The sequence below is a fragment of the Haliotis asinina genome, chromosome 1 (genome assembly GCF_037392515.1).
Source record: "Haliotis asinina isolate JCU_RB_2024 chromosome 1, JCU_Hal_asi_v2, whole genome shotgun sequence".
In the NCBI taxonomy this organism is placed as follows: Eukaryota; Metazoa; Mollusca; class Gastropoda; order Lepetellida; family Haliotidae; genus Haliotis; species Haliotis asinina.
In genome coordinates, this window is record NC_090280.1 from 47,429,108 (window position 1) to 47,442,791 (window position 13,684).

At 48.4% G+C, this 13,684-nt stretch overlaps 1 protein-coding gene across 1 annotated transcript; it reads left to right on the plus strand.

The window, feature by feature from the left end:
- The first annotated feature begins 6,595 nt into the window (after window positions 1-6,595).
- LOC137273156 (uncharacterized) lies at window positions 6,596-8,276 on the plus strand. The gene is made up of 3 exons (XM_067805644.1): window positions 6,596-6,927; window positions 7,103-7,417; window positions 7,958-8,276. Exons 1-3 carry the CDS (start codon window positions 6,596-6,598, stop codon window positions 8,274-8,276), a joined length of 966 nt encoding a protein of 321 aa, XP_067661745.1.
- Window positions 8,277-13,684: the final 5,408 nt, after the last annotated feature.

Consider the following 13,684-nt stretch of genomic DNA (forward strand, 5'->3'; position numbering starts at 1 on the left):
TGTTCAGAAAGCTTGTGGTAGTTTTAATACTTTATAAACGTTTAGGAAATTAGCAAATCCTTGTGATGGGCAATGTGTAAATTGGCCTAGTTGCCCGAACACCTATTAAAACTTAAATTATCTATCTATCTATCTATCCTAAGAGAACATGGTCGCACTTCGGTTATAAGTTTGTACATGATTATACTGAATATTGGCTCAGCTTGTTAGCTGTACAAGCGTCTATTTCTCTATCTCGCTCTATGCCACCAACCAAAAATGTCACCCATAAAGTTGTATGCTTCCTTTGTAAACTTTAATTTAACAGCCTGGGTTTTAAGAAGAAAGCCATGTTGAACCAGCTGTTGAACCATGTGTGCATGCGTCCGTACGTGTGTATGCATGTCTACTTCCATTCATATATGTCTCATATTTTCTCTGTATACATGGAATATTCATTCTACCTTATTGTCTCCTAAAACTTTTACTTCTCATAGTGTTACAACTAATGAATATTCCAAAGTTATCTTATGGTTCAGTGGTACGTAAATGAATTGTTCCTGTATGTCCACATTCCGGGTTGACGTTATCTGAGAATCTACAGTGATCACATCATGTACTATAGACATGCTCACATCAGTGATGAAATCCGTAGATTGGGTTATACAAGGTTAAAGTGCTGGAGGGTGCTTTACATCCCCCGGCGTTACGGAGGCTTTTAACGTCCTATCCTGGCCAAGTCCCTCACTGACCATTCAATTAGCCGACCAGCTCGCCGGCTACATTGTTTCAATTTGACCACCACGTTTTGACCACCGAGACGCCCCTTAGCATGTAGTAACAGCCCTATAATCTGCACTGAACACGTTGTGAGGTAACATTCAGCTTTTTCCTTTTTGTTCATGATGTATTTGTTTTGGTTACTATTACCGATTTTTGTACTTGATACCTGCTACCTGTTGCTTGTTATTTGTTCTGCACGTGTTAAAATGTCAGATAGTATTTCACTTTTATAGGAACGTACAATTACCAGTTTTGTTGATTTCAATCTTATTCTTAATTAGAACACAACTAGGCTCCAAATGTATTTTCTACTGAGAGAGCAGATCTAAGGTATGGTGTGGTTACATTCGAGGTTATGTCAAATGGGGTTGAACGTCGTAGTCAAGAAAAATATCACTAATTTGACGACGTGTATGCGCGTGTATATGTAGCTGCTTGTACTAGCCGAGACTGGTTATATAGCGCCAGGTCACTGAGATACCATACCAGGTAACCATCCAGGCACATTATACTGACTTCGAGACGATCAGTCCCTTTTGTGCCCACTAAAACAGAGCGTCAGGCAGGGACAAACAAGTACCATATTTCAAAGTCTTTTTGTATGAGGCGGCCGGGTATCGAACCCAAAACCTTCCGGTCACGCTCTAACCACTACACCACGGATGCGGCCTTTGTTACTCTTTAAAGCTTTTAAATAGCTTTGTGCATTTCTCATTTCCATTTAAATAATTTTTGTAATAACGTGGTCATAAAACAGAGATGGCTAAAACACTAGAATTAAAATGTTTAATGCGTACATGAAGATTATTTATTCCTCAGTGATTTGAAACATTCAGTGAAGCGCTCGTAAAATATATTGCAAACGGCCACTTAGATCGAGTGTGAATTCAATGGCATCATCCTTAGACTGGCATAGAGTTCCATGGGTCAATTTAACCCTGTCTTTGTATTACGCTCATGATCCTTTTGCGTGAAGTTTAGTAACTGTGCATGTGGAGCCGATGACATGTCTCAACCAAGTCAGTCAGCCTGACTACCCAATCTTGTTAAAAGCGTGCCGCCTGTCATCTTAGTAGCTGTTACAATAGTCCGTCATAGTATATGTCTCAATGGAATCGCTTGCCAGCTGCGTACATCTCATAATGTTGATCACTGGATTGTCTGGTCCAGACTCGATTATTTACAAACCGCCGTCATATAGCTGGTATATCAACGAGAGCCACAGTAAACAAGAAAACAAATGTGGGCACTACCTCAAGATGTGCCGCACATGCTACTGATGCCTGCAAATGGACAACGACACTGACGTGGCAGAGTAGGCAGTGGCAGCAGTCTTACTCGTGATAATTACCTCTGACGCTGTGAACTTCACTATCGTAAACTTGACGGGTAATGGATCCAAAAGATGTTACTCTGTTAATGTTTATCAAATGTGAAGCATGCTTTCTTGTCGTAGTCGTCGTCGTCGTAGTAGTAGTAGTAGTAGTAGTAGTCGTCGTCGTCGTAGTAGTAGTAGTAGAAGTAATAGTCGTCGTCGTCGTAGTAGTAGTAGTAGTAGGAGGAGGAGGAGGAGGGGGGAGAGGAGGAGCAGCAGTAGTAGTGGAGGAGAAGGAGGAGGTGAGGTGAAATTGAGTTTAACCTCGCACTTGAATGTTTCGCTCATGTGACAACGTGCATGCGATTGTATGTGGGCTGCTTGTACTAGCCGAAACCTAACGCTAATCCATACCACTTTCACATCATTCTACGGACTGTGGGCCCACCAGTCCATACTACATTACCGGGGATCGAACAGTTTGCATTTTTCCAAAAGCAAAGAGTCAATATTGTAGACAGGAATTTCGCGACTTAACGTTCCATAACACAGAATAGGTTGACTCCTAGTAGATATGAAACGGCTTTAATTTCTGTTATTATTACTCTAAATTCTGATACGCCAGGAAATCATACTTAAGTTGAGTTAAGGAATCCCACCTCCCCAGCCTTCCTGGCACAACGTTACCCAAGAAACAATGAAGATCTTTCTCGTTTGCTTAAGTATTGATGCTGCACCTAAAGAAAAATATTTGCACATGCCATTTCCTCTTGTGCTCCGATAGTAAACCACTTACACGGTTACCCATCTGTAAATGATTAATTTTCTTCACAGACTAATTTCTGAAACCATATTTTTTAACAAAAACACTATTCAGTAAGTTTACAATGGGTTAATGAGCACATGTTTGACAATTGTTATCTTGTCATGCCTGTGGACTGGTTACAAATGACACATACCGAAGAAGATTGATATGACCAGTTATTGATGTGGAAACACTTGTAATGGCGTTTGTTGCATCAGACTGCTACAGGCAACTACGGGTAAACCACTATCAGGGTATCAGATGTAACACAACAACCCCGAGGGCTGCTCACGCCGCCCACAGCGCTACACCGTAACACGTAGGAGGGCGTTCCTCGTTGCCTTTGGCGCTGAACCCTGATAGTGCACGTCTTAGAATCGGGGTTTATCTCCCTCGTACATGATCTCACCAACCATGTTAATGTTGTATTAGTGGTAGTAGTAGCAGCAGCAGCAGCAGTAGCAACAGTAGTAGTAAAGGCAGCAGCAGCAGCAGCAGCAGTAGTAGTAGTATGGATGGATGGGTGACCGTGCTTATCAGCTTCACTCCTAGGAGTGCCATGTACCTAAAATATTCTAGTTCCTAGGAGCTTGAATATCCGAAACGATAATCAGGGTAGTAGCAGTACCTGTAGGAGTGGCAACAGCAGCAGTAGTGGTAGTGGCAGTAGTAGCAGTTGAAGTGGTAGCGGGATATCAATAGGGGTGGTAGTGAGAGTAGTGAGAGTAGTAGTAGTAGTAGCAGTAGCAGTAGCAGTAGCAGTAGCAGTAGCAGCAGCAGCAGCAGTAGAAGAATGAAAAGATATAGTAGCTGCAGCAGTGGTAGAAGTAGCAGTGTTGATAGTTGTAGTTGTGGTAGTTGTAACAGTGGCAGCAGCAGCACTAGTTGTTGCAAAAGTGGGAGCTGCAGCATTAGTGGCGTGAGTGAGTTTAGTTTGGGGCCACACTCAGCAATATTCCATCTGTATGGATGAGGTCTGTAAATAATCGAGTCTGGACCACACAATCCAGTGATCAACAGAATGAGGATCGATCTGCATATTTAAGAACCGATGACATGTGTGAACCAAGTCAACGTGCCTGGCCACCCGATCCTGTTCGTCGCCTCTTACAACAAGCATGGGGTACGAACAACTTCTTTATTCAGTTGATGCGACGCTTCGGTACAACTGTCCTCATTTACTTTGACAAACACACAAACCTGCATCGAAACGTCGCATTCCTTGAATAAATAATTTGGCTATCCCTAACATTTCTCCTTATCTGAGTTTGAATGGTTTCTCTCTCTCTCTCTCTCTCTCTCTCTCTCTCTCTCTCTCTCTCTCTCTCTCTTTGTGTGTGTGTGTGTGTGTGTGTGTGTGTGTGTGTGTGACAGTGGGACTGTGTTCTGTCATTCTAAAGTTTCAATGACTTTCGTTTTGTTACAAATTTTGTTTTTCACACATTTTGTTGAATCGTCCGAAATAGATGAGTTTACAGGAGAGCAGATCGTTTATTTTTACTCCTTGAAATGTCATCAGTCAAAATGTACATTAATGATGCAAGATGTTGCATGCAAATGAGATGTAAATAATGCATAACAATAACATATTTTAGGAAAAACGTCATATACCATTCACCCTACATTTCCTTTATCCTAATTCACAGACAAACAATTGATATAGGGATTTCTTCTCTACATTGTTCACGACTGTAGTCTTGTTGAAAATTCATTCACAGGTTTGACTCTCAATTGCACAATCGTGCAAATGCATCTTCCTGTCTAAACAGTGCTGCAGGTAGTTGTAATCACCATTGTTGATTGAGGCGTAGGTTACAACATAACTGTAAATCTGTTCACAATATGCATTTTTTTACCTGTAAAACAGTATTTTTGGATAATGATTAGAAGACCAAATTAAAAAACCGAGTTGAAAAATACATAGTTACTTTACTATTTGTTAGGTCGACCTATTTCAATGACGTTGAACCATGTTTTTTCATGAGTACTTTTGTCTCTGGAGGTCACATTAGATTTTAAGCTCAAGTAGTTATGATGTTTTGGGTTTGTTTGTTTGTTGCTTTCTTTTTGTTTGCTTGTTTGTTTGTTTTTTGTTTGTTGGTTGGTTTTCTTTGGGGGGGGGGGTGCTTGTTTGTTTGTTTTGTTTTTGGTGTTTGGTTTGTTTGTTTTGGTTCTTTTATTTTGCAACAGTTAGTGTTTACACGTGTTTATATTGGAGTTGAATCTGAATGCATCACGGACATACAGTGCCAGTAATTACATACTGAGGGTAGAGCCAAATGGGCGCCTCGATAAGTGTGCTACCAATGTGTCTGGTACTATGACATACATACACCACTTCGTTTGTCACCAGCTGATGCCCAAGAGAATAATGGTTCTTCTGTTTGCGTCGTGGCTTCTTCTACTGCCGCATCTCTCTCATGCTCTCACAGGTGGGTCGGACTTCATGTTGCAGTGCAACACACCCATCTCATCTCAATGTTCTGACATGTAAGACCAACAGACTTGAAATAGTAAAACTTTGGAGGATGTTTCCCATTATTCCCCATACTGTAAAATGTTACTTCAGTTATTTATAACTATGTAAGGTTTCTTTCTAAGCAATCACAGCAACAAGTTTCCGTAGACACCCTTTTTGTATGGTTCAAAAGATCAAGTCACTTTGGCCCAATAGCTGTTTTTTTAATATTCATTTAAATATGTTATATATAAGTCTCACTATTCCGGTATCAATGTTTCTGTGGAGCATTTCATCATACACTTGATATATGCTTTGGAAACATACAAATATTCAAAAGTAAAGTTTATGTATTTAGAAGCATGTCACTGTTTCAGCATACCCAACTTGTGTCCCATCCTGCGAGGGTCAGGCGGACGGTCAGTACCCGTCGTGCGAGTCATGCAATGTATACATGATTTGTGTTCAGGCAAACACTTTTTCGGTGAACTGCCCATCGTCACTTGTTTATGACGCAGATCTTGGTGTCTGTAACTACGCCTCGCAAGCCAGATGTGGGTATGTATCTTTCCGTAGGACTTCATTTTAGTAGGTAGTCGTTCTTATTAACAAGGCGTTAGGAGGTATCTTTCTAAGGGCCAGATGTTAGAAGGTATCTTTCAAAAAGTCATGTGTAAGTAGGTATCTTTCTATAAAGAAAGGTTTATAGGAGGTTTTTCTCAAAGGTGCATAGTTTCATGATGAACAGTTTTATGTTGTTTAAAAATACAAGAAACGTGTTTTAGTACAACTACAGTGACCAGTGCCACAAGGTCAACCAGTGGAACTACCCCTACCAGCGCCCGCTACCCGAACGTTACCCGTCCAACCACTCCTACGTCACCAACATCAATAACATCAGCAACATCTGCTACAACAACTGTATCTCCATGTGTGACATCGTGCGTAGGACTCAGTGATGGAAACTACCAGTCATGTCTGAGCTGCTCCGTCTACGCCACGTGTATTGGGGAGTTGATCATTGACAACAGACCTTGTCCAGGTGGTCTGGTCTGGGACGACACTGTCAAGAGCTGTACCTTAACATCATCTTCGTGGTAAGAAACACTATTCCCTACATTTGTTTAAGTCCCTTTCCTTACTATTCTGTTGTGTCTAAACGGAAGTAACTGTTGACAACTACAGTTAAAAGGAAAGAAGCAGTCTTCTAGCAAAACACCTTGTTTCATCTACAAAATAATAGCCAACATGCCGGATGTATTTCATTCACAGCACAGCACATGCCACAAGTCCTACCAGCCCTACCAGCGCCACCAGTCCAACCAGCGCCACTAGTCCAACCAGTCCTATGTCACCCACGTCACCAACATCAGCCACATCACCAACGTCAGGAACATCAGCTACAACAACTGTATCTCCATGTGTGACATCGTGCGTAGGACTCAGTGATGGAAACTACCAGTCATGTTTGAGCTGCTCCGTCTACGCCACGTGTATTGGAGAGGTGATCATCGACAACAGACCTTGTCCAGGTGGTCTGGTCTGGGACGACACTGTCAAGAGCTGTACCTTAACATCATCTTCGTGGTAAGAAACACTATTCCCTACATTTGTTTAAGTCCCTTTCCTTACTATTCTGTTGTGTCTAAAAGGAAGTAACTGTTGACAACTACAGTTAAAAGGAAAGAAGCAGTCTTCTAGCAAAACACCTTGTTTCATCTACAAAATAATAGCCAACATGCCGGATGTATTTCATTCACAGCACAGCACATGCCACAAGTCCTACCAGCCCTACCAGCGCCACCAGTCCAACCAGCGCCACTAGTCCAACCAGTCCTATGTCACCCACGTCACCAACATCAGCCACATCACCAACGTCAGGAACATCAGCTACAACAACTGTATCTCCATGTGTGACATCGTGTCTGGGACTCAGTGATGGAAACTACCAGTCATGTCTGAGCTGCTCCGTCTACGCCACGTGTATTGGGGAGTTGATCATTGACAACAGACCTTGTCCAGGAGGTCTGGTCTGGGACGACACTGTCAAGAGGTGTATCTCCACATCATCTTCATGGTGAGAAACACTATTCACTACATTTGTTTAAGCCCTTTTCTTAACTATTCTGTTGTGTCTATTCATAATATTAGAGTTTATGAAAACGCTTGCAGTGTCCACTGCTTTCTATTCACTCTTTGCATGTCAGACAATCAAGAAAGAAATGATTAGAACACAATCTACATAACGTATCACAGAAAGTCGTATACTCCTCCAAACATAAGACCAACATACATAATGTCTGAGAGATACAAGTCAGCAATTACCTTCGATGTGGAGCACTTTGCCAGAGTCTGACATAGCTAAATTGTCATTGAGACATGTTACAACTATCGACAGGACACTGCTCATTATCACTGCCAATTTTGAACAGGATCTTAAAGACATTTTACATTGCCATCAGCATAAGGCGTAAAAATCAATCAATCTGAAACTCAGATTCTAAAAGGAAGTAACCGTTAACAACAACAGTGAAGAAGATAGAAGCAGTCATCCGGCAATACACCTTGTTTCATCTACAAAATAATAGTCAACGTGCCGGATGTTTCTCATCCACAGCACAACACATGCCACAAGTCCTACCAGCCCTACCAGCGCCACCAGTCCAACCAGTGCCACTAGTCCAACCAGTCCTATGTCACCCACGTCACCAACATCAGCCACATCACCAACGTCAGGAACATCAGCTACAACAAATGTACCTCCATGTGTGACATCGTGTCTAGGACTCAGTGATGGAAACTACCAGTCATGTTTGAGCTGCTCCGTCTACGCCACTTGTACTGGGGAGGTGATCATTGACAACAGACCTTGTCCAGGAGGTCTGGTCTGGGATGACACTGTCAAGAGCTGTACTTCCAACTCATCTTCATGGTGAGAAACACTATTCACTACATTTGTTAAATTCCTTTTCTTTACTATTCTATTGTGTCTATTCATAACAATCGAAATAATCAAAATGCTTACATTCACTTGAGTTATCTATTCACTAATTGCACTAGTCCTACCAGCCCTACCAGCGCCACCAGTCCTACCAGTGCCACAAGTCCAACCAGCCCTACCAGTCCCACGAGTGCAACTAGTGCCACCAGTCCTACCAGCGCCACAAGTGCCACCAGCCCAACAAGCCCAACTAGTGCCACTAGCCCCACCAGTGCAACAAGTCCTACTAGCGCTACAAGTGCCACTAGTCCTACCAGCCCTACCAGCGCCACCAGTCCTACCAGTGCCACAAGTCCAACCAGCCCTACCAGTCCCACGAGTGCAACTAGTGCCACCAGTCCTACCAGTGCCACAAGTGCCACCAGCCCAACAAGCCCAACTAGTGCCACTAGTCCCACCAGTGCAACAAGTCCTACTAGCGCTACAAGTGCCACTAGTCCTACCAGCCCTACCAGCGCCACCAGTCCTACCAGTGCCACAAGTCCAACCAGCCCTACCAGTCCCACGAGTGCAACTAGTGCCACCAGTCCTACCAGCGCCACAAGTGCCACCAGCCCAACAAGCCCAACTAGTGCCACTAGCCCCACCAGTGCAACAAGTCCTACTAGCGCTACAAGTGCCACTAGTCCTATCAGCCCTACCAGCGCCACCAGTCCTACCAGTGCCACAAGTCCAACCAGCCCTACCAGTCCCACGAGTGCAACTAGTGCCACCAGTCCTACCAGTGCCACAAGTCCAACCAGCCCAACTAGTGCCACTAGCCCCACCAGTGCAACAAGTCCTACTAGCGCTACAAGTGCCACTAGTCCTAACAGCCCTACCAGCGCCACCAGTCCTACCAGTGCCACAAGTCCAACCAGCCCTACCAGTCCCACGAGTGCAACTAGTGCCACCAGTCCTACCAGCGCCACAAGTGCCACCAGCCCAACAAGCACAACTAGTGCCACTAGCCCCACCAGTGCAACAAGTCCTACTAGCGCTACAAGTGCCACTAGTCCTACCAGCCCTACCAGCGCCACCAGTCCTACCAGTGCCACAAGTCCAACCAGCCCTACCAGTCCCACGAGTGCAACTAGTGCCACCAGTCCTACCAGCGCCACAAGTGCCACCAGCCCAACAAGCCCAACTAGTGCCACTAGCCCCACCAGTGCAACAAGTCCTACTAGCGCTACAAGTGCCACTAGTCCTACCAGCCCTACCAGCGCCACCAGTCCTACCAGTGCCACAAGTGCCACCAGCCCTACCAGTCCCACGAGTGCAACTAGTGCCACCAGTCCTACCAGCGCCACAAGTGCCACCAGCCCAACAAGCCCAACTAGTGCCACTAGCCCCACCATTGCAACAAGTCCTACTAGCGCTACAAGTGCCACTAGTCCTACCAGCCCTACCAGCGCCACCAGTCCTACCAGTGCCACAAGTCCAACCAGCCCTACCAGTCCCACGAGTGCAACTAGTGCCACCAGTCCTACCAGCGCCACAAGTGCCACCAGCCCAACAAGCCCAACTAGTGCCACTAGCCCCACCAGTGCAACAAGTCCTACTAGCGCTACAAGTGCCACTAGTCCTACCAGCCCTACCAGCGCCACCAGTCCTACCAGTACCACAAGTTCAACCAGCCCTACCAGTCCCACGAGTGCAACTAGTGCCACCAGTCCTACCAGCGCCACAAGTGCCACCAGCCCAACAAGCCCAACTAGTGCCACTAGCCCCACCAGTGCAACAAGTCCTACTAGCGCTACAAGTGCCACTAGTCCTACCAGCCCTACCAGCGCCACCAGTCCTACCAGTGCCACAAGTCCAACCAGCCCTACCAGTCCCACGAGTGCAACTAGTGCCACCAGTCCTACCAGCGCCACAAGTGCCACCAGCCCAACAAGCCCAACTAGTGCCACTAGCCCCACCAGTGCTACAAGTCCTACTAGCGCTACAAGTGCCACTAGTCCTACCAGCCCTACCAGCGCCACCAGTCCTACCAGTGCCACAAGTCCAACCAGCCCTACCAGTCCCACGAGTGCAACTAGTGCCACCAGTCCTACCAGCGCCACAAGTGCCACCAGCCCAACAAGCCCAACTAGTGCCACTAGCCCCACCATTGCAACAAGTCCTACTAGCGCTACAAGTGCCACTAGTCCTACCAGCCCTACCAGCGCCACCAGTCCTACCAGTGCCACAAGTCCAACCAGCCCTACCAGTCCCACGAGTGCAACTAGTGCCACCAGTCCTACCAGCGCCACAAGTGCCACCAGCCCAACAAGCCCAACTAGTGCCACTAGCCCCACCAGTGCAAAAAGTCCTACTAGCGCTACAAGTGCCACTAGTCCTACCAGCCCTACCAGCGCCACCAGTCCTACCAGTGCCACAAGTCCAACCAGCCCTACCAGTCCCACGAGTGCAACTAGTGCCACCAGTCCTACCAGCGCCACAAGTGCCACCAGCCCAACAAGCCCAACTAGTGCCACTAGCCCCACCAGTGCAACAAGTCCTACTAGCGCTACAAGTGCCACTAGTCCTACCAGCCCTACCAGCGCCACCAGTCCTACCAGTGCCACAAGTCCAACCAGCCCTACCAGTCCCACGAGTGCAACTAGTGCCACCAGTCCTACCAGCGCCACAAGTGCCACCAGCCCAACAAGCCCAACTAGTGCCACTAGCCCCACCAGTGCAACAAGTCCTACTAGCGCTACAAGTGCCACTAGTCCTACCAGCCCTACCAGCGCCACCAGTCCTACCAGTGCCACAAGTCCAACCAGCCCTACCAGTCCCACGAGTGCAACTAGTGCCACCAGTCCTACCAGCGCCACAAGTGCCACCAGCCCAACAAGCCCAACTAGTGCCACTAGCCCCACCAGTGTCACAAGTCCTACTAGCGCTACAAGTGCCACTAGTCCTACCAGTCCAACCAGCGCCACCAGTCCTACCAGTGCCACAAGTCCAACCAGCCCTACCAGTCCCACGAGTGCAACTAGTGCCACCAGTCCTACCAGCGCCACAAGTGCCACCAGCCCAACAAGCCCAACTAGTGCCACTAGCCCCACCATTGCAACAAGTCCTACTAGCGCTACAAGTGCCACTAGTCCTACCAGCCCTACCAGCGCCACCAGTCCTACCAGTGCCACAAGTCCAACCAGCCCTACCAGTCCCACGAGTGCAACTAGTGCCACCAGTCCTACCAGCGCCACAAGTGCCACCAGCCCAACAAGCCCAACTAGTGCCACTAGCCCCACCAGTGCAACAAGTCCTACTAGCGCTACAAGTGCCACTAGTCCTACCAGCCCTACCAGCCCTACCAGCGCCACCAGTCCTACCAGTGCCACAAGTCCAACCAGCCCTACCAGTCCCACGAGTGCAACTAGTGCCACCAGTCCTACCAGCGCCACAAGTGCCACCAGCCCAACAAGCCCAACTAGTGCCACTAGCCCCACCAGTGCAACAAGTCCTACTAGCGCTACAAGTGCCACTAGTCCTACCAGCCCTACCAGCGCCACCAGTCCTACCAGTGCCACAAGTCCAACCAGCCCTACCAGTCCCACGAGTGCAACTAGTGCCACCAGTCCTACCAGCGCCACAAGTGCCACCAGCCCAACAAGACCAACTAGTGCCACTAGCCCCACCAGTGCAACAAGTCCTACTAGCGCTACAAGTGCCACTAGTCCTACCAGCCCTACCAGCCCTACCAGCGCCACCAGTCCTACCAGTGCCACAAGTCCAACCAGCCCTACCAGTCCCACGAGTGCAACTAGTGCCACCAGTCCTACCAGCGCCACAAGTGCCACCAGCCCAACAAGCCCAACTAGTGCCACTAGCCCCACCAGTGCAACAAGTCCTACTAGCGCTACAAGTGCCACTAGTCCTACCAGCCCTACCAGCGCCACCAGTCCTACCAGTGCCACAAGTGCCACCAGCCCTACCAGCGCCACCAGTCCTACCAGTGCCACAAGTGCCACCAGCCCAACAAGCCCAACTAGTGCCACTAGCCCCACCATTGCAACAAGTCCTACTAGCGCTACAAGTGCCACTAGTCCTACCAGCCCTACCAGCGCCACCAGTCCTACCAGTGCCACAAGTCCAACCAGCCCTACCAGTCCCACGAGTGCAACTAGTGCCACCAGTCCTACCAGCGCCACAAGTGCCACCAGCCCAACAAGCCCAACTAGTGCCACTAGCCCCACCAGTGCAACAAGTCCTACTAGCGCTACAAGTGCCACTAGTCCTACCAGCACTACCAGCCCTACCAGCGCCACCAGTCCTACCAGTGCCACAAGTCCAACCAGCCCTACCAGTCCCACGAGTGCAACTAGTGCCACCAGTCCCACCAGCGCCACAAGTGCCACCAGCCCAACAAGCCCAACTAGTGCCACTAGCCCCACCAGTGCAACAAGTCCTACTAGCGCTACAAGTGCCACTAGTCCTACCAGCCCTACCAGCGCCACCAGTCCTACCAGTGCCACAAGTCCAACCAGCCCTACCAGTCCCACGAGTGCAACTAGTGCCACCAGTCCTACCAGCGCCACAAGTGCCACCAGCCCAACAAGCCCAACTAGTGCCACTAGCCCCACCAGTGCAACAAGTCCTACTAGCGCTACAAGTGCCACTAGTCCTACCAGCCCTACCAGCCCTACCAGCGCCACCAGTCCTACCAGTGCCACAAGTCCAACCAGCCCTACCAGTCCCACGAGCGCAACTAGTGCCACCAGTCCTACCAGCGCCACAAGTGCCACCAGCCCAACAAGCCCAACTAGTGCCACTAGCCCCACCAGTGCAACAAGTCCTACTAGCGCTACAAGTGCCACTAGTCCTACCAGCCCTACCAGCGCCACCAGTCCTACCAGTGCCACAAGTCCAACCAGCCCTACCAGTCCCACGAGTGCAACTAGTGCCACCAGTCCTACCAGCGCCACAAGTGCCACCAGCCCAACAAGCCCAACTAGTGCCACTAGCCCCACCAGTGCTACAAGTCCTACTAGCGCTACAAGTGCCACTAGTCCTACCAGCCCTACCAGCGCCACCAGTCCTACCAGTGCCACAAGTCCAACCAGCCCTACCAGTCCCACGAGTGCAACTAGTGCCACCAGTCCTACCAGCGCCACAAGTGCCACCAGCCCAACAAGCCCAACTAGTGCCACTAGCCCCACCATTGCAACAAGTCCTACTAGCGCTACAAGTGCCACTAGTCCTACCAGCCCTACCAGCGCCACCAGTCCTACCAGTGCCACAAGTCCAACCAGCCCTACCAGTCCCACGAGTGCAACTAGTGCCACCAGTCCTACCAGCGCCACAAGTGCCACCAGCCCAACAAGCCCAACTAGTGCCACTAGCCCCACCAGTGCAACAAGTCCTACTAGC